Source organism: Puma concolor, chromosome A2, assembly GCF_028749965.1.
Source record: "Puma concolor isolate L17-30 chromosome A2, mPumCon1.1.hap2, whole genome shotgun sequence".
Classification (NCBI taxonomy): Eukaryota; Metazoa; Chordata; class Mammalia; order Carnivora; family Felidae; genus Puma; species Puma concolor.
In genome coordinates this window covers 44,340,315-44,358,896 of record NC_141668.1, presented here as the reverse complement: position 1 = coordinate 44,358,896, position 18,582 = coordinate 44,340,315, and the positions used below count along the sequence as shown (strand labels likewise).

At 36.8% G+C, this 18,582-nt stretch overlaps 1 protein-coding gene across 8 annotated transcripts in view; it reads right to left on the bottom strand.

Moving 5' to 3' along the window:
- Positions 1–18,582, bottom strand: part of DPY19L1 (dpy-19 like C-mannosyltransferase 1) — a 105,757-nt gene that overhangs the window by 63,997 nt on the left and 23,178 nt on the right. For all 8 annotated transcript variants that reach the window (XM_086692766.1, XM_086692746.1, XM_086692751.1 and 5 more), the window contains 5 exons: positions 15,315–15,339; positions 14,579–14,666; positions 10,673–10,810; positions 7,456–7,576; positions 6,546–6,639 (listed from right to left, as the gene is read on the bottom strand). In XM_086692766.1, coding sequence (XP_086548892.1) covers positions 6,546–6,639; positions 7,456–7,576; positions 10,673–10,810; positions 14,579–14,666; positions 15,315–15,339 — 466 coding nt within the window. The remainder of the gene's footprint in view (positions 1–6,545; positions 6,640–7,455; positions 7,577–10,672; positions 10,811–14,578; positions 14,667–15,314; positions 15,340–18,582) is intronic.

The window sequence follows — 18,582 nt, the reverse complement described above, 5'->3', positions numbered from 1 at the left end:
ACACATAAATTGATGAAAGTTATTGGTTGAAAATATTGGCATCTTTTCTCAAAAACCTGTCCCTTTTTAGGTCACTATCTCAGCAAATGACACTTCAAACCAACAAAGTTTGCTACCCAAGTCTGACCCCTAGGAAAGACCCATGGCTTTCCTGTTACTCTGTTTCCTCAGAGTTACCTCTGAAAGTGCTAGAAAAGTATTTCTTCAGTAAACAAATAATCTTAAGATGGGAATCTGAAGAGGAAAAGCTTCAAATGAATCCACTGAAAAAATACTTCCTAAATTGGTAAAATGCTAATAAAGCTTATATGCTAGATAAGAATATATCATTTTTGGGGCGCCTGGGTGGCGCAGTTGGTTAAGCGTCCGACTTCAGCCAGGTCACGATCTCGCGGTCTGTGAGTTCGAGCCCCGCGTCAGGCTCTGGGCTGATGGCTCGGAGCCTGGAGCCTGTTTCCGATTCTGTGTCTCCCTCTCTCTCTGCCCCTCCCCCGTTCATGCTCTGTCTCTCTCTGTCCCAAAAATAAATAAAAACGTTGAAGAAAAAAAAAAATTAAAAAAAAAAAAAAGAATATATCATTTTTGTGCCTTTTGCAAATAGCAATCAAGAGCTAAGTTTTTCTTCCCCAATAATTTATTTATTCACTTCATTCAATTAAAAACTATTTTCTGAAAGCAAATTTTCTTCTAGGTGCCCTGCAAGCATTATCTTATTGTATCTTCTGTCTCACACAGAAGACAGTGTCTCCTAACTCATTTCGGTGTTTTCCCCCCTACCCAGTCACTTCTTAAAAATTCTCCTATAATCTTTCATTCCAATTAACTTGATGAAACACTTTACCTCCCTATCACAACCCTGAAAAACCTTTGTTACATTATATTTTCTTTTACATCTAAAGGCAAACCAAAGAACTGGCAGTCACTCTAAGTTCTTCCCACGTCATTTATTCAAATTATATAAAAACTCAATGTTAACAGGTTCCACCCACGATATGGAGCTTCCATACTGCTTTTGTGTCCTCCTGTCTCAATCATGACAGACTAGGATAGCCAGACAGCTAAAGACAACCTCTAACATGGTAGGTGAAGACAAAAGATTAAAAAAAAGCAAACCAGAAGATACCAAAGTTGTTTAGGGAAGAAAAAAATCATTAGTATCCACCGAGAGAAAGATATTGAATCCATGAAACAAAAATAAAATACTACTTTTTAAAAAAGGAACATTCACAGAACAAATGAAAATTTCTTGAAAATTAAAAACAAGATAACAGAAATGAAAAAGTGAGAAGAGTTGGAAAAACAAAGTGGACAAAGTATTCTAGAATGTAGAATAGCAATGATATTAAAAATAGGAAAATATATGAAAATTAGAAGATCAGAAAATGCAATACTCAAATAACAGAAGTTTTGAAACAGAAAACAGAAGGAATGATGTAAGTGAAGAAATAATCCAAGAAAATTTCCCTGAAATCAAGGGCACAAACTGCAACACTGAAACAACCCATCACACGTACAAGATAATAAAGGGGAACAGATCTACAGCAAGACAGATTGTGAAATCTGAGAACCACGGTAACAAAGAAAAAATTCTACAATCATTCAGAAGGAAAGACAGGGGAGAAAAGGTCACATACAAAAATTTAGGAATCTGAATAACTTAGACTTGAACAGCACCATGTGAACCAAGACAACAATAGTGTGATGCCTTCAAAATTCTGAAGGAAAATGATTTCCAATCTGGAGTTCAATACTGGCTAAAACTATCAATCAAATATAAGGACAAAATCGATACATTTTCAAATATGCAAAACCTTACCTCCCATCTAGTCACTAGAAGATGTACCAAAGTGAAAAAATAAACCAAGAAAGAAGAATACATAGGATATGGCACAAGAGATCCCATTATAAGAGAGCAATGAAGGAACACTGGGTGGTGAAGGAAAACGCCAAGATGACAGATGGACACCAAACCATAGAAAGCAGTCAGTACAGAACCAAGTACTGACTCATGCCAAGATACTTTTTTCTTTTTAATGTTTGTTTATTTTTGAGAGAGAAAGAATGCAAGTTGGGGAAGGGTGGAGAGAGGAGGACAGAGGATCTGAAACCAGCTCCACACCGAAGGCAGTAAGCCCGATGTGGGGCTTGAACTCATGAACCGCAACACAACCTGAGCTTAAGTTGGATGCACAATCCACGGAGCCACCCAGGTGCCCTTCGTGTTCTTTTTAACTTGAGATTAATACCCAGGTGAGCCTAGCTCAGATTGTTGTCCATATTTTGTCTTGGCTTCCACATGCCTTACTACTGGCATCAGCTAAAGACGCTCATTTCACCTACAGAAATTGTTCTGTTTTGGTATATCCTTGAGAGCCAGGATGCAGTGATGAATTTGGAAACAGGGGACAGCTCTTCCCCTGACAATATTTCGGCTGGACATTCAGACCAGGCCCGTTCTTCCAGATGCCCCTTTGTCCTCATGACCTTGCCCACAGATGCCCTACAGAGTTGGGCTCCTGGTTAAAAACCCATAGATAATTTCTAAGGCCCAACCACAGACAATTACAAAGGTTTACCTGACAGGCCTCACTGAGACAGCTACCCTCCCCCCACACACCTGGTGCATGGCAGTCTCTGAGGACTCAGGATGTCCTGGCCAGTCATGGCCTTCACATCTTTGCATTCCTACCCCCAGCTGCCTTCATTCCTAGGTCTCTTTATCTGAGACTTTGGGCAGAAGTCCTCTTCAGATGCCTCTGCCAAGGGCTCCTTATAGAGGGATGAGAGGGGGAGCTCTGAAGATACTTTCCCCCAGTCGGACTCAGTACCCAGTACTTTTCCATTCCTAGCCATCTCCCCTTTGCCCTTCCCCCACCTACCTCAGGGTCCATAAAACTGCTGTAGCCTTTTGTTCAGGGCTTCCTCAACAGTGAGATGACCCCCATGTCTACACTGGTCCCCCACTTCTCAACCAGTGTACTGTTCCATGGGGGGAAGTGGGCCAGGGATAGTCTGTGTTTTCTCCAGTTTTAGACTCATGCTACATTATCACAGTAAGTGACAGAAGGCTTAACTCTTTTGTTTCTGGCTTGTTGCTTTAACGGACGACTCCAATACTTGACAGCTCAGCTCCCTCTCCTAGCTCAGCTGAGCTCCTAACAGTCCCTGAAGGTTCCCTCAGAGAACCCTCCTTCCTGCAGAATGGAAACTTGCACATACCAAGTCTTATGAAACTGGCCTCCAGACACTGTTAGTCTGTAGCTGAAACATGTCAGGGTATCTAATGAAATAGATAACTGTAATCATGAATTAACAAAACAGCTTTTAGAAAATAACAACATATGTTTTATTAAAAACAAAAACAAAAACAAAAACAGAACACTGAGAATTCCAGAAAAAGAGATACATCATGAATAGGTTGTATTGACAAAACGTCTTACTTCATCTCAAGTCAGAGCTTGGCAGCCCAGCCCCATTTCACCATTTGGCTGTGTTTTCTGTTTCTCCTTCCATTTTTTTTTTTTTGTGTGTGTGAAATGGATTGACTTATCTGACTTCAGAAAACTTATATCTGTACAATTTAAAAAGAAATATACTTCTGGAGTAAAAATGTCATACTCAATCTGCCTGTAAATTTATATAATACAATTTATAAAAAGATTCTAACCACAGTTATAGATATCCTCCTCTTTATTCTTAACCCACATGTTAAGAAGTCTGCAGCTTTATCCCACTTTATAAAGTTAGAAGGTTGACAGAACTAACCACCAAGAAAGAAAACAATAAGAACTACCTAGCAATTTAAGACCTCTAAAAATACTCATGTTAAGAACATTCTAAAATACGATGAAAAAAACTGATAGAAAAGACGTGACTGAAGACTCTCTTCAACACAGTATAAACCAAGATCACCACTGGACTCTAATTTACACATCTGCCCTCAGGGCACAATGCAATAGTCAAGGCTCCCTAGAAGGGGCTCTGTTAATGTACAAGAACTAGATATTCATTTGGGGCTGGAAAGAAATGAGTTTAGGATGCATCTGGCTCAAGCTAAAGTGATTACTCAGGTAGGGTTAAAAAAATGCCCGCAAACAGAGCAAAGGGAGAAGGAGAGAAGTGAAAACTTGTGGCACTACTGCAGGTCTATATCCAAGCCCAGGTGCATAAGGCAGACCACCCTCAGGGTCCAAGAGTCAAGCAACACCTGAAAGGCTGGGGCACAAAACAGGCAAGTGGGTGAAGCTGAAACAGGCTGCAGCCCTCGGAGCCAGGAAGAGAAACCAAAAACAGCTATTTGGAAAGACTCAAATGCGTAAGGTAATCACTCCCTCATACCGAGTAGCAGTGGTCTATAGATTTTTTTTTTTTTTTTACACTCAAAGTATAAGAAATGAGACTTTACATTACAACTCAGCACATGCACATGTATACACGTATATACAATAAATAGCAAATAGAAGTTTCTCTAAATCTTACCTATCTTACAAAATGTTGTATAATCTATTATTGACATTTGTATTCTTTTCTTTTTCATGTGAAAAATACTGCTGCGCCAAACCAATTAAATTAATTCTAAAATCACCGAGTAGGCCTTACCCTGCAGTTTGACAGATGCTATGCTAAAGGAGTTACTGTCTAACTGTAGTGACAGGTGAAAATCAAGGGTCTCATGAGATCGTAGTTTAGTTTGAATCCTGTCTCTCCATTGGTCAAATTTCTGAATGTCTTCGCTTGCTTTGGAATAGGTCTCAAACCGGCCAAGGTCATGCACCAACCAGCCAAACCATTTCTCCAATCTTAATCTTCAACAATGTTCCTCAATAATCTGCATCCCAGTAAAACTCATCTGCTTTCTACATCCAACGTTTTCTACCTTTGCCTCTCCCTGGAATTCCTTCCTCCCCCACCTATCCAAAATGCCCTGACCCTCCAAGGGACGGCTAAAGCAACCCTCCACCCAGAACAAACTTCTGCCACCAGCACTAGAAGCACGTTATCCTTGTTGGCTGTCTCCCATTTACATGCGCTCAGCACCACTTTCATCTTCCACCTCACCTCACCACATGCTGTCAAAACCCAAGCGCACCAGCTCACAAAGAAGCCACTTGGTACGTACTTTATGTGGACTAGACAAATGAACATGTGTCTCCTATGTAGGGAGAAAACTGCTGTCTGGGGACAGTGGGGGCTGAAGACTGAGAAATCTCAGGTCAGGGCCTAAACCACCGAGAACCTCTCAGTCAAAACCACAAAATGGAGTCTCTGCAGCGGATGTCATACCCTTGGCCTTCAAAACGATGCATTATAAGGAAATGATACTGCATGCTTATTAAATATTTAGAAATTCTTCTTTCAATTAAAAAGGTAGCATAACTATAGGTTGGCAATTTAGCAACAATGCCATATTGTTGTTCCATATTTTAACTTCTTTTCCTCAAAATCAAATAACCCAAACGCAATAAAGCTACCCATCCATTAGACAGCTAGGCAGTACTTAGCAAAATGATGGACCCCCTCCCAAAGCAGAGACCTTAGGCTCATCATAATACAAGGCACACTGGCCATGCTCTCCTTCAGGTGGGCTTCCTCTTGACCAATTAACATATACTTTTGGTTAAGATATCTGTGTGGCTTGTTTCAAAAACAAAATTTTCCACATCATCTTTTAATCACGCATTTTCATTTCAGTCTCCTCCAGTGACATGATTAAAAAATCTTTGTTATAGCTAAATCAGAAATATTAGCATCAAAGTATCTTAAATCTATATGCAAATATACTTTAAATTGATCTTCTAATAACTTCCTCATCTGACAAATATTTATCAAGTTACTGTTATCTGCTCAAACACTGAGCTAGGAATGAAAGAGATCTTTGAGGCACTATACTGAAAATACCAGTACTTCAAAGGCAAAGATAATGGTGTAACAGCAGATTCAAACTCATTAACCCAAATTGAAAGTCATATACCTATGCTCATACTTCTGTACTACAAGGAATCTATAAGCAATATAAAAAAATTCTAAACATATTCTCAAGGTAAGATTGTTCAAACAAGTACACAATGTAACAAACTGTCAAAAAAAGAAGAAAAATAAAGATGCTTACAAAATTTGTCAATCTTTTACTTTAAGGACTATTATTCAACTGTGAAGTATATCAGGTCAGATATTAAATATCTGTATAAAATATATTTCTATTTTAACATCAGCAAAATAGAATTGTTAACACCATTTGATAATGAGTGGTCCTTTCCTTATATTTTATGTAAACAACATATTATTTATGCTTAAAAGCCTATAAATATTTAAAATTAATCAAATATCCCCACCCTTCTCTATTTAAGCCTCTAAAATTATTTTAAGTTTGGCTGGCTATGCCAATGGTGAAATCATTCAAATAGGAAAGAATTTTGTATCTACAAGTAGATCTATTAGAAATATTATAAAACTGAACCAAAAGTTAATCTTTATCTCACCATTTTTATTGTTCTAGTATATAGTGTTATAATACATACCAAAATATTCTCGATGAATAGTCTTACCTTAAATATGTGCCATATATGAAGAATAATGCCATCATTAGTCCATTTAAAATAAAAATTACAGCCACATAAAAGCAAGCAGGATCTCCCAATCCTTTAAAAATAAAAAATAAAAAAAAAACATATGTTCTAACTATAAATTACTCTGTGTGTCTGGCAATTTATATTAAAATGTGCTTATTTTGAAAATGGCACAGATATCTTCAATGGTTGCCTTGGTTCCCATAGGAACACATGACACTACTGCAGAACAGAGATGAGAACAGGGCAGTAGCTGTGATGGTTTTATTTTTTATTTTTATTTTTTAAAGTTATTTATTTACTTATTTGTTTATTTATTGAGAAACAGACAGAGAGAGAGAGAGACAGAGACAGAGAGAGACAGAGAATCTCAAGCAGGCTCCAAGCCCAGCTACAGCCCAAGGTGGGGCTTGATCACAGGACCCTGAGATCATGATGTAAGCTGAAGTCAGGAGTCAGACACCTCCCTGAGCTACCCAGGCGCTCCAATTGCCGTGGTTTTAAAACAGGGCTACAAATTCAGATACTCCTCCTTTCGAGGTATTGGGGAAGGGGAGGGTCTATGCTCATGCTTTTGAGTCTGGCTGGACTTGTAACTGCTTTAACAGACGATGGCAGAGGCCATACTATGTGACTTCTAAGACTAGAAGAGGCCAAGCAGTATCCAACTTGGAGTCCATGAAAAGCCTGATTACCCTGAGGTACTATCCGGCTCAAAAGCCAAAGATGCATGGAAAAGGCATATGTAGGTGTTCCAACCGACAGCCCCAAATGAGCCCAGCCTCGCAGGGCAGAATGTAAGTGAAGCAGTCTCCAATTAATTCCAGTGTTCCCAAGCCATTTGAATCTAGCAGAAGCCTCTGACACAATATCACAGAAAGAACCTTGCCTTCACAGCTTTCAATAGGACTGAGTCCTTCTCCTCTGGTAACCGTCCAACATATCTTGGTTTGAAGACCAATCAAGTCCATTGTTTTGGTATAAATCCGGTACCAGCTGGCTAAGATTACCTATTTTTAAGAAAATAGAGGCATTTTTTTAGATTTTTAGAGAAAAGATATTATCATCAACAGTTTCATTACTAGAATATTTTTGAGATATTTTGATAATTATTAAACCTTCCTTTCCTACACTTACCCACTTGGTTCCCTTTAAATCTAGTCAAGTAAGCTTTACAATCCCCTACATAGATTCTTCATTAGCCAGGCTTCAACTGTTCACCCATACATAAGAATAAAATATAACATGAAACACGCAAGATTTATATTTTTCAAACGCTATAAGATTCTACTAAGGAACATAAAAGAAGAGATGAACAAACAGAAAGATAGTTTGTCCTCTTGAATAGATCTAATTTCTCAAGATGTGACTTCTCCCTCAAATTAACTCATAAACATAAAACAATGCTAAGCAAAATCCCAAGTGTCTATCTAGAAGTGCTATGTGGCGATATAACAAGGAGAATAACCGAAGGGAATATTCTATCTAACAGATACTAAAACTTGCTACTTAAAAAAATTAAAACAGTGTGATGCGGGAAGAAGAGCCAGACAGATCAAAGTAATCATGGCAGAGGCCTCGAGGAGTGTTACCATATCCTCCTCCAGGGCTGAGACACTCATTTCTTCAGGGGCTGGGAGGGTTGGTGGCTGACAGCTCCCACCAGAGTCCCACTCTGGGAACTACCCTCAACTGGAGGACAGTAAATTCATTATAGGTTACACCCTGACCCAAAGGTGACCCAAAGGCAACCCACGGGTAACTGGGCATTCAATACCAGACTAGTCAATAGGGAGGGATGTAAAGGCCAAGGACAACTCCCAGCAGGGCCATCTCAGTTCCAGAGCTCTGGGTGGGATTGCCTGCAGCCTCTGTTGCGACTGCATCAGAGCCCAACTCCTCCAGCCTCAGCCAACTTCCTTCATCCCCTTTAGGTGTTGCCCCCAAGGGCACTCCTCTAGATACTTCCTATATGCAAATCTCCATCTGAAAGCCTGCTTTCCAGGACCTCAGCCTAACCCAATACAGAATACAAAGCCCCAAAACAGATGCAAGCATATACGTAGAATAATTCTGTATATAATAAAGAAAGCTACTTCAAATCAGTAGGGAGAAAGAAGATGGACCACTCATCAAAGTGTTAGGTTACACATGAGACCATTTTGAAAAAATATAAGGTTAGATTCCTATTCCAATACTGTGCAATAAAATAAATTCCAGAAATATTCAAAACATAAATGCCAAAAAAATAATTAAAATAAAGAATGAAGACTTTTTTACAAATATGAAAAATCATAAATTTAAAAGATTAATAGGTATGCTACTTCTAGACAGAAAAAATACATACATATCATACACAAAGTTAAAGGCAAACAAAAACCGGAGGAAAAGGTTTAGCCAAATAGCCTGGTATTAACATCCAGAATATAATAAATGCACCCCTACAAAATTGCAATAGGAATATAGACAAAGGACATAAACCATTACTTTTATAAGTAAAAATGCATTTTTAATGTATAGCACCAAACGAAATACATATATACACACATATATAGCAATGAGAAAAATATATCATGTGATTTCAATTTTTTTGTCTACCAAATTGGCAGGGATTCAAGGAAACAAACATTTTCAAAAACACTGCCAGTGGTAATTTCGATTAGTATAACCTATCTAGAAAACATTTTAGCAACACATACCGAAGTCATTAAAGTATATATTTTGTTGAACCAAATAGTTCCACATCAACAAATTTATACTTTAAAAAACGTAAGGACATGTATAGAAATTTAGCTTCAAGAATGCTCATGCCAGTATTAGACTATTTAAAAAACTGAAAATAGCCAAAATTTTCATAAAAGATGGACTAAATAAACAATGGGAGATTGGATATACAGCCACCAAAAATGATGTTGCAGACGAAAAGATGACACAGGAAGATTGTTACAAATATCCTAAAAGACAAAAAGGACTTATAAAAGAATATTTGCTATGTGATCCCATTTCTGTAAAAATAAACGTATACACAGTTATAGAAGGTACTCATAAGCAGTACATTAGTAAAACAACACAGGGGTGCCTGGGTGCCTCAGCAGGTTAAGCTTCCAACTCTTGATTTCTGCTCAGGTCATGTTCTCACAATTCATGAGTTCAAGTCCTGCATTGGGATTTGTGCTAACAGTGTGGAGCCTGCTTGAGGTTGTCTCTCTCTCTCCCTCTCTCTCTCTCTTTCTCTATCTGCCCCTCCCATTCACTCTCTCTCTCTCTCAAAATAAATAAACTTAAAAAAACAAAAACAAAACCAAAACACTGGAACTTGGCGGTTTTTTGTCTCTACCTCCTCTATCTCTATCTCCTCATTAATCAATCAGCTAACTCACTGATCTGGATGGAGTTTGGGACTCCTCTCTCGTGGAATGGGAATAACGGAGAGCCCTGCTAAGTCCTGGTACAGAGCCCAAGCTTGAGATCCCCAGAGGCCAAGGCCCCCACCGCCCTAGCCGGAGAACATGCTGTCTAGCAGCTCAGGCAAGCTAAGAGGGGGGAGTCAGAGGGGCAGTGTGTTAACAGAGGAACCTCATATCAAGTCAAGGAGGATGTCACTGAGTCACGTCTCAATTTCGCCCTGGAAAATGCTTAGGGATGTGTCAAATGAAGGCAGGGACAGTAAAAGAGAGGCCAAAAAAGTTACTGATATCATTGAGATCACCTCCTGGGCGGATCCATCTTTCCCCTCCCCGCAAAAAGGGCATTCATTCAATTAAGTGAAGAATCCCAGACAGGGAAGAAACATTATTTGGCAAATGACATGTAATGGCACTCCCTTGCTATCATCTCTGTAAACACACCGAATCTAGATAGTTTTCAAATTTTCTAAACCATGAAATCATGACAGTTCCCATGAAACTGGCTAAAGTCCACCAAAATTAATAATTTTTTTCATAGTTCTTTCCAAAAGAAGATATATAATTTCTTTTTAAGTAGAAGATGAAATAGAATATATTGAACTATACCTTACATTTAGAATCAGCATTTAATGCAAGTAACACTTTAAAAAGTAAAAAAAAAAAAAAAAAAAAAAAATCACAATTGAAAAAGTAACTTACCTCAGGGTAAAGATTGAACCTTTTTAATGTATTAATAACAAGGGGGTATTCAGTCAGCTTATCATTCATAATCATCCATACTCCATTCAAAAATGAGGGTGCTTCCACAATAGTCTTAAAGTAGGAATAATACAGTCCCTGAAATAAACATATGTTATAGTTATAATAAAAAGCACATAATTACTATGCCTCTTATCAGCTTAAAAAAAAATACACTGTTTTTGAAAAATAAAGCAATCAGGCAAATAATAGCTTTCAGTTTCTGATCACTAATACAATCTTAGGTTACAAAAAAGAACTACATATGTTAGCATAACCTTGCCTTAATTAAAATAATTGAACTCAAAAAAAAAATAAATTAAATAATTGAACACAAAATTTACTCAAAAATAGTTTTAGCATTTAAAAAGTAATATAACTCAGACAGCATACATAATCTAAGAAACCCCAGGTCCCATACTAATTTAATTGTTAGAAAAGGCTACCTTATGAACAGGGTGAGTGAGTGGTTTACTACAGAACATAAATTACCATGATCCAAGAAATCTTCCCTCAGCAAAAATGTTTCCCCCTTCCTGCTTATCTGATTCCCCAAAATTCTGCTATCAGTCATCTTTCCTCCAGATTTGCATGTAAGAATGAAAATATATTAGGAAGGCTACATATTGATGTATTACATATCAATTATTACATTCAGATGCCAACCAGTTTTCCAGGCTGTTTTCTTTCCTTCCAGCTCAGAATACGGTAAGAACCCCATAGGACTGGGATCATGTGGGTCGGGGAGGACAGCAGTGGTACTCCCATTATGAGCGAATAGGACATATTGAGGTTGGAATAATACAAAGAACAAAAAATAAGCAAGTACTAGTACTTGCTCCCCTTGTGAGGGAGTATAAGTGGCAGTACGGGGCAAGACAGGAAACATACTGCATCTTCTATACAATTTTGCCCACAGCTGCCCTGGTGGCCAGGACACATCAGCTGTCAAATTCCATACTGGATTTAAAGCTCATAAATATGAAAGCAATTTGCATACCTGGATATTTATTGAAAACAACAACAAAAAAATGGTTCTTCTTACTATGGTATTTAGCTTTCATATCACTTTTTAAAAATATCTCCTACGGTAATGAGCTGAATAATATCCCCCAAAATTTCATACGCACTGGCACCTGTGAATGTGAACCTATCTGGAATAGGTTCCTTGAAGACATAATCAAATTAAAACGAGGACATCTAATAAGTGATATCCTTACAATGAGAGGGAAATTTAAACACAGAGACACAGGGGAGAATGTCTCATGATGACAGAGGCAGAGCCTGGAGTGATGGCAATTCCAAAGCCGGCCAAGGAATGCCAAGGATTGCCGGAAACCATGAGAAGCTAGGAAGAGGCAAGGAAGGACTGTCCCACAGAGCCTTCTGACAGAACGTGGCCCTGCCCACACTTTGATTTCACACTTCTAGCCTCCAAAACTCTGAGAGAATAAATCTCTGCTTTTAAGCCACATGGTTTATTGTACCCTTGTTATGTTAGCCGTAGAAACCTACTACAACCTATCGTGTTTCATAGGTTTGTTTTGGAATCATGTAAATATCTTACTGAATTACAAAACAAAAATTTTTTAAACCCTAAACATCAAAATAAAGGAATTAACTATCAAGTTGGAAGATTTCAAATAACTGTAAGATACAGTAATTCTACTGTACATCCTTAATGGAATATATCCTGAAGTCAAAAAGAAATGCAAGAAAATCTTAAAATGTTTTCAATAATCATATGTTTAATAATACCTTTGGTACTTTTGTTCCTCAAAAACAAGTAACTTGAAACCAAGATTCCTAAGCTAACAATAAAGATATAAATTTAATACAAAGTAAAAAAACTCATCCTAAATTTGCATTTTAAAATATGAATATAAGATAATAATTTCTCTTTAAAAAATTGTTTCTTAGTTCTGTTTACTAAAAAGGCTTAGACACAATGGCCAATCTAGTATCAAATACATCTGAACCCAGAACAACACAGGTTTGAACTACGCAGTTCCACTCAGATTTTTTTGGATAAATACAGTATATTTTCTCTTCCTTATGATTTTCTTAATAACATTTTCTTTTTTCTAGCTTACTATATGGGAAGAATATAGTTTATAATACATGTAATTGGGGCGCCTGGGTGGCGCAGTCGGTTAAGCATCCGATTCAGCCAGGTCACGATCCCGCGGTCCGGGAGTTCGAGCCCCGCATCAGGCTCTGGGCTGATGGCTCAGGGCCTGGAGACTGTTTCCGATTCTGTGTCTCCCCCTCTCTCTGCCCCTCCCCCGTTCATGCTCTGTCTCTCTCTGTCCCAAAAATAAATAAAAAACGTTGAAAAAAAATTTTTTTTAAATAATACATGTAATATACAAAATATGTGTTAATCAACTGTTCATGCTATTAGTAAGGCTTCTGGTAAACAGTAAGCTATTAATTATTAAATTTGGAAGGAGTCAAAAGTTATACGTGGATGTTTGACTGCATGGGGGTCAGGACCTCTAACCCCCTTGTTGTTCAAAGGTCAACTGTAATAGCAATAAACACCTCTAGCACCAAAACTGTGGTCTCTAACTACCACTTGCTACTGAGAGAAATTGGGGCTCCTTGGAAAACTGGATGACTCCAGGTCTGTAAAGGATACACCTAATAGTACCAGAAAGTATGAAAGCTATAGAAGATTAGCAAGGTCACATCAAAGGGACACAAAGTCAATGCAAGGACTCTCATTAGTTAAAGACAGTTTTACAAGTTTACAAAACATGTGAAAATTCATCAGTTCATAATGATTTATTCCAGAAGATGGAACTCCATCAGTTACCAGAAGAAAATGCTAGGAAACCAACTAATTTTTCTAGAAAGTAGTAAATAAAAAGAAAAACTCAAGCATTTATTTGTCTTACCTGTACAAAGCATACACCAGAGAATATATAATTAAATAATAAATAAATAAATACTATGGGAAAATTCTTCTTTATAGAAGAATTACAGTTAACAAATGCAGGAAAAAAATAATTAGAATAGATCATCAACATTTGCTAATCTTAATGAATTAACTGATCTAGGCTGATGGCTAGGCTATAATGGAAGGATCAACATGACAATATCTAAACCCACTGATCAATCTTGGCATCACAGAAAGTGAGACAACCAGATATGGTGTGCCTCTTTGTATGATACAGCAAATGTACACCCACTTATGAAATATTCCTACCGAAACAAACAAACAAAAAAAACAGACAAAAAGAACACCACTGAATCTTCAGTTATCAGGTCTCTCTCAATTATTCAGGAAACTTGGGGCAGTGGAACATAATAAATGACATGAATTACTGTGGGTAATTCTGTTAGATAAATAACCTGGATTCTTCAACAAATAAAGAGCAGAACAACAAAAATCAGAAGTGGAATTTATAGATTAAAAGACAAGAGATATATCAACTAAGCGCAATGTGTAGACATTGTCTGAATCCTAATTCAAGCCTACCAACACACCAACAGTAAAAAGGAAAAAAAAAAAAAAAGCCAGTAGGTCACTTAAACACTGACTGACATTTGATAGTATTAAGCAATTGCTGTTTATCGTTTTCAAGTGCGCCAGAAGTATTGTGGGTAACAAAAAATTCCTCTTTTGAGATACATACGAAAGTATTTACAGACGAAATGATACGATGTCTGAGGCTTCCTTTAAAAAGAGATGGCTGTGTGGAGGTGAGGGAATGAAAGAAAGATGGCTGTGTCTCCAGGTGTTGAAGCCACAGGATGGGGCATGGGAGGTGTCTGCTCTTTCTACTTTGGAACATCTTTGAAAATTTCCCTGATAAAAAGCTTCAAGTTTTTAGATTCCTAAAATACCACATGAAAACTAACCATTTCAGTGCGAAAAGCCATCTCCCTTTCCAACGTTGAGAGGTGAGAAAAGTGGCGATCATTTTCAAAGAGGTGTGTTATATGGCTCCTGCAAAAACAAAAGAGTTAACAGAGCAGCAGTGTTGAACTTAACGCTAAGTATTATTTTGAAAAGAAACCAAGAGCAAACATAAAAGAATCTAGAAATTTGCACATAATTTTGTAATGAAAGTCAAAGATAACGGTGTCCACATTTGTTTTTCCACTCTGTATGTCTTAACATTTCTACTAAAATTTCTATTAGAAAACACATTCAAATTAGATTTTAAAATTAGAATGAACCAGAATAACAATATTTTAAACTACGTACAATAAAACTATAAATGAACTATAAATGTCATTGGGTTCCCATTTCAGAAATATCTGATTAATGAAATTCATATTTCACTCTATCCAGAAGATTAAAAAAATTAATCTTCCTCTCAACATGAACACTATATTAACGTTAAGTGAAATAGAGCCTCAAATATAACCTCTTCAATAATGGATCTCTTTTTTTTATTAAAAAATTACATTATTCTGACCTTGATTTATCAATTAAACTACTTTTTCAAGCTATTGTGTTGCCTGTAGTAATTAATATATATATATATATTCATCCTTATCATACTGAAATTTTTTTCTTTATATATATGGGAAATAGCTTTGGTAAGTTGTAATGATCTGCATAAAATACATGAGAAGAAAACAATCTTACCAGTGCAACACTGCTGCAAAGGCAGCTGGAAGAAAAAAGAAATTTAAATTACTATGTTAGCATAAAGAAACGTGTTCACCTTATAGAAAAGCATTGCAAAAATAAGCATGGTAAAATTTGGGATATAAAATGTTGGATTCTTAGCGATTGGGGAAAGAAGAGAGACTCTTTGGAAGAAACCCCAGGGCTATGCTTAAAATCCAACAGCCTGGATTACAAAAGAATTAGGCATGTATCTATAAATTTCATTCATTCACTCACTCAACAAAATGCGGGCCCTTTATTTGCCAAAAACTATCCAAGGAACCCTCACATGGAAACTTCCACAAACAGAACTGCCAGAGGAATAGAAACAACAGTAAGAAATAACTCAAGAATAAAGACATATGGTGACCTCAGGGCGCCGGACTGAGGATGAATAAAATAAGAAACTATCGCTTATTGTATATTGCTGCAATATCTGGATTTTTATGATAAATTTTACTATTTTTTAAACAAATTTATCATGAAATATAGTAAAGAAGGAAGGAAGAGGGAGGGCTGTTGACACAAAACAAGCAAACATTTTAGAATCTCTAAAATAAGAGAGTTTTACGGGAGCCCAAGTTAGGACAGATGCCCAAGAAACATGCTCTTCACAGAGAAGTGCTTCAGAGAGTAAACAGTTTTTACAAGGTTATAGACTTTTTTACATCTTGTAAAAGCTCAAAAGATTACAGATTAGCATACAGGCAGCAAACATAAGTTTAATGTCAAGGAATGCAAGTAAGAGCAATGATCGATATCTTAAGGACAAGATGGTTTTCCTTAGGCTACTCATTTACAAAGCAGGTGTATAATGTAGGAGTGGTGGGCCATAAATCAGGTGTTTGTTTTAAACCAAGTTTATGTACAGTCATGCTGACTTAGAAAGAAATCTAAAATAACTTCCCTTAGATCTCAGGCCTTTAGAGGTTTTTTGTTTTTGTTTTTTCTCTCATCAGGGCAGAAGGAAGAAAGAAAAGGTAAGGGAGAGAAAATAAGCTAATAATAAAATCAGTCTCATAGGAGAATCAATAGTTGCTTTCTGTCCAAGTACAAAAAACATATTAAGATGAATCCAAACGATACCAATTTTCTTATGCCACAAGATTCACCCTATTGCAGGCTTCTTATTAAATAACTACTAAGGAACTGAACTATAAAATACTCTTAGAAATGAAAACCAAACAGTCTAGATCTTATTGCCTTTTTCTTAAACAAGTATTTACATTTTTAAATATTAAAAAATGCATGTTACCTAGGAGATAGTAATGGTTATAAAAGACAGATCACTCCTTCTGGGTCACTAAAACTGCAAATATTTAACTAGGTTTGTCATTTGACATTTGTTATATATATTACTTGGATCTTCCAAAATTTTGATTTTTTCTTGTTGACAAATCTACCATCCATTTCTTTTTTGGTTTCTGCCTTCAAAGACTTCACCTCACCATACATAACACGATTTGGGCTTTATTTTCTCAATAATCTAACTATCATGTTCTGAATAAATCGTTCTCTCACTGAATGTAAATGCCATCTTTAATGTATGGAACACCTTACACCCTTCTACTTTGGGAATCCCTTTGAGATTGTAATTGGAGTTTCATTTATAAATTAATTTGGAAAGAAGCTACACGGTGATGACATGAATCCATATGTATATACCCATAAACATAGTACATACCTTCAATTATTCAACTTGCTTTTCAATTGCCCTTGACAAAAATCCTATCGGTAGAATTAATATAGTAGTTACATAGTTAATTCATATTTCTCAAGTCTCCTTTGTGAGCTTAACATTTTTCTGCTAATATCCACGAAATCTTTTTTATTACACTTTACTGAATATTGTTAATGTACTTATTTTTGAAGTGTAATTATTTTGCCATGTATTTATTTTTGACTCGTACTAAATTATTAATTTTATTACCGTTTTTTTGGTTTATATTCAATTCTCTATTTTGAACAATATTATTTAAAAATAATAATTTTGCGGGGCACCTGGATGGCTCAGTCCATTAAGCGTCTGACTTCCATTTGGGTCATGATCTCATGGTTCATGGATTTGAGCCCCACTTCCCACTTCCAGCTCTGTGCTGACAGCTCAGAGCCTGGAGTCTGCTTCAGATTCAGTTTGTCTCCCTTTCTCTCTGCCCCTCCCCACTTGTGCTCTCTCTCAAAAATAAATGAACATTAAAAAATTTTTTTTAAATAATTTTGCTCATATTTTATAATTTTGCTGTTAGTATCTTCTTCCCACTTGACAATAATAATAGACTTCTAGAACAATACTAAGTAATTCTGGTAAAAGAGGGCATCCTGCCTTCTACTGACTTCACTGGCAGTGCATTTCACATCTGCTCCTAAATTAGCCTCTAACCTTCAGGACTCTGGAGTGATAAATAGGATTTCTCAAGGCAATCACCTCTCTACTTCCTCAGAATACCACAATTCTTCAGGAGAAGAACGGAAGGAAGGAAGGTACCAAGTGGCCTTTGGTGCCTTCCTCTAACTCAATCCCTGAAGCACTAAACTGTTCTTAGAATTTGGGGCATTTGAATGGAGCTCTTTCATAGCCCCCAGGGTCGATTCATAATATGCTCAGTGTTTTCAATTCCTTTGCTCCTTTCAATTTAGTAGTAATAATAATAAAGCAGCTGACATTTTCATTCTTATTACATGCCAGGTACTTTTGAAGTGCTTTACCTAAACCAACCCAGTAGATCCCCACAACTATCCCATGGGGTAGACACCAGTATTTCCCCACTATATAGTGAGAAACTGAGGCTCAGAGAACTGGAGGAACTTGACCAAGGAAACAAAGCAAGTAAACAGAGAAAGGGAAGTTGAAGACAAGAACTTTAACGTGAAAGCCATACACTGCCTGGCCTCTTGAGGAGGACTGCGGGGGCAAGGGTAAGACAAAAGCCGGGGCTTCCTTACCTTAAATTATCTTGCTCCCTTCTTTCTTTCTTTTTTTTTTCCTTAAGATAAAAGGGGTGGAAAGTTGCAATTTATCTATTGATATATGCAGCATACTTTACAGAAACTACTAATTTTTACATAAAAATTTAGAGCTATGATTTAATTTATTCAAAATTGAAATAAGCTATGTGTGTGTATACATATATTTATATATATACATTTTTTTTCATTTGAAAATGAAAGCCTCAGTAAGGCAGATACTGCCTTGTGAGCATATAATTTAAGCAGAAAGACATAAAATGACAAAAACTTCTGAAGG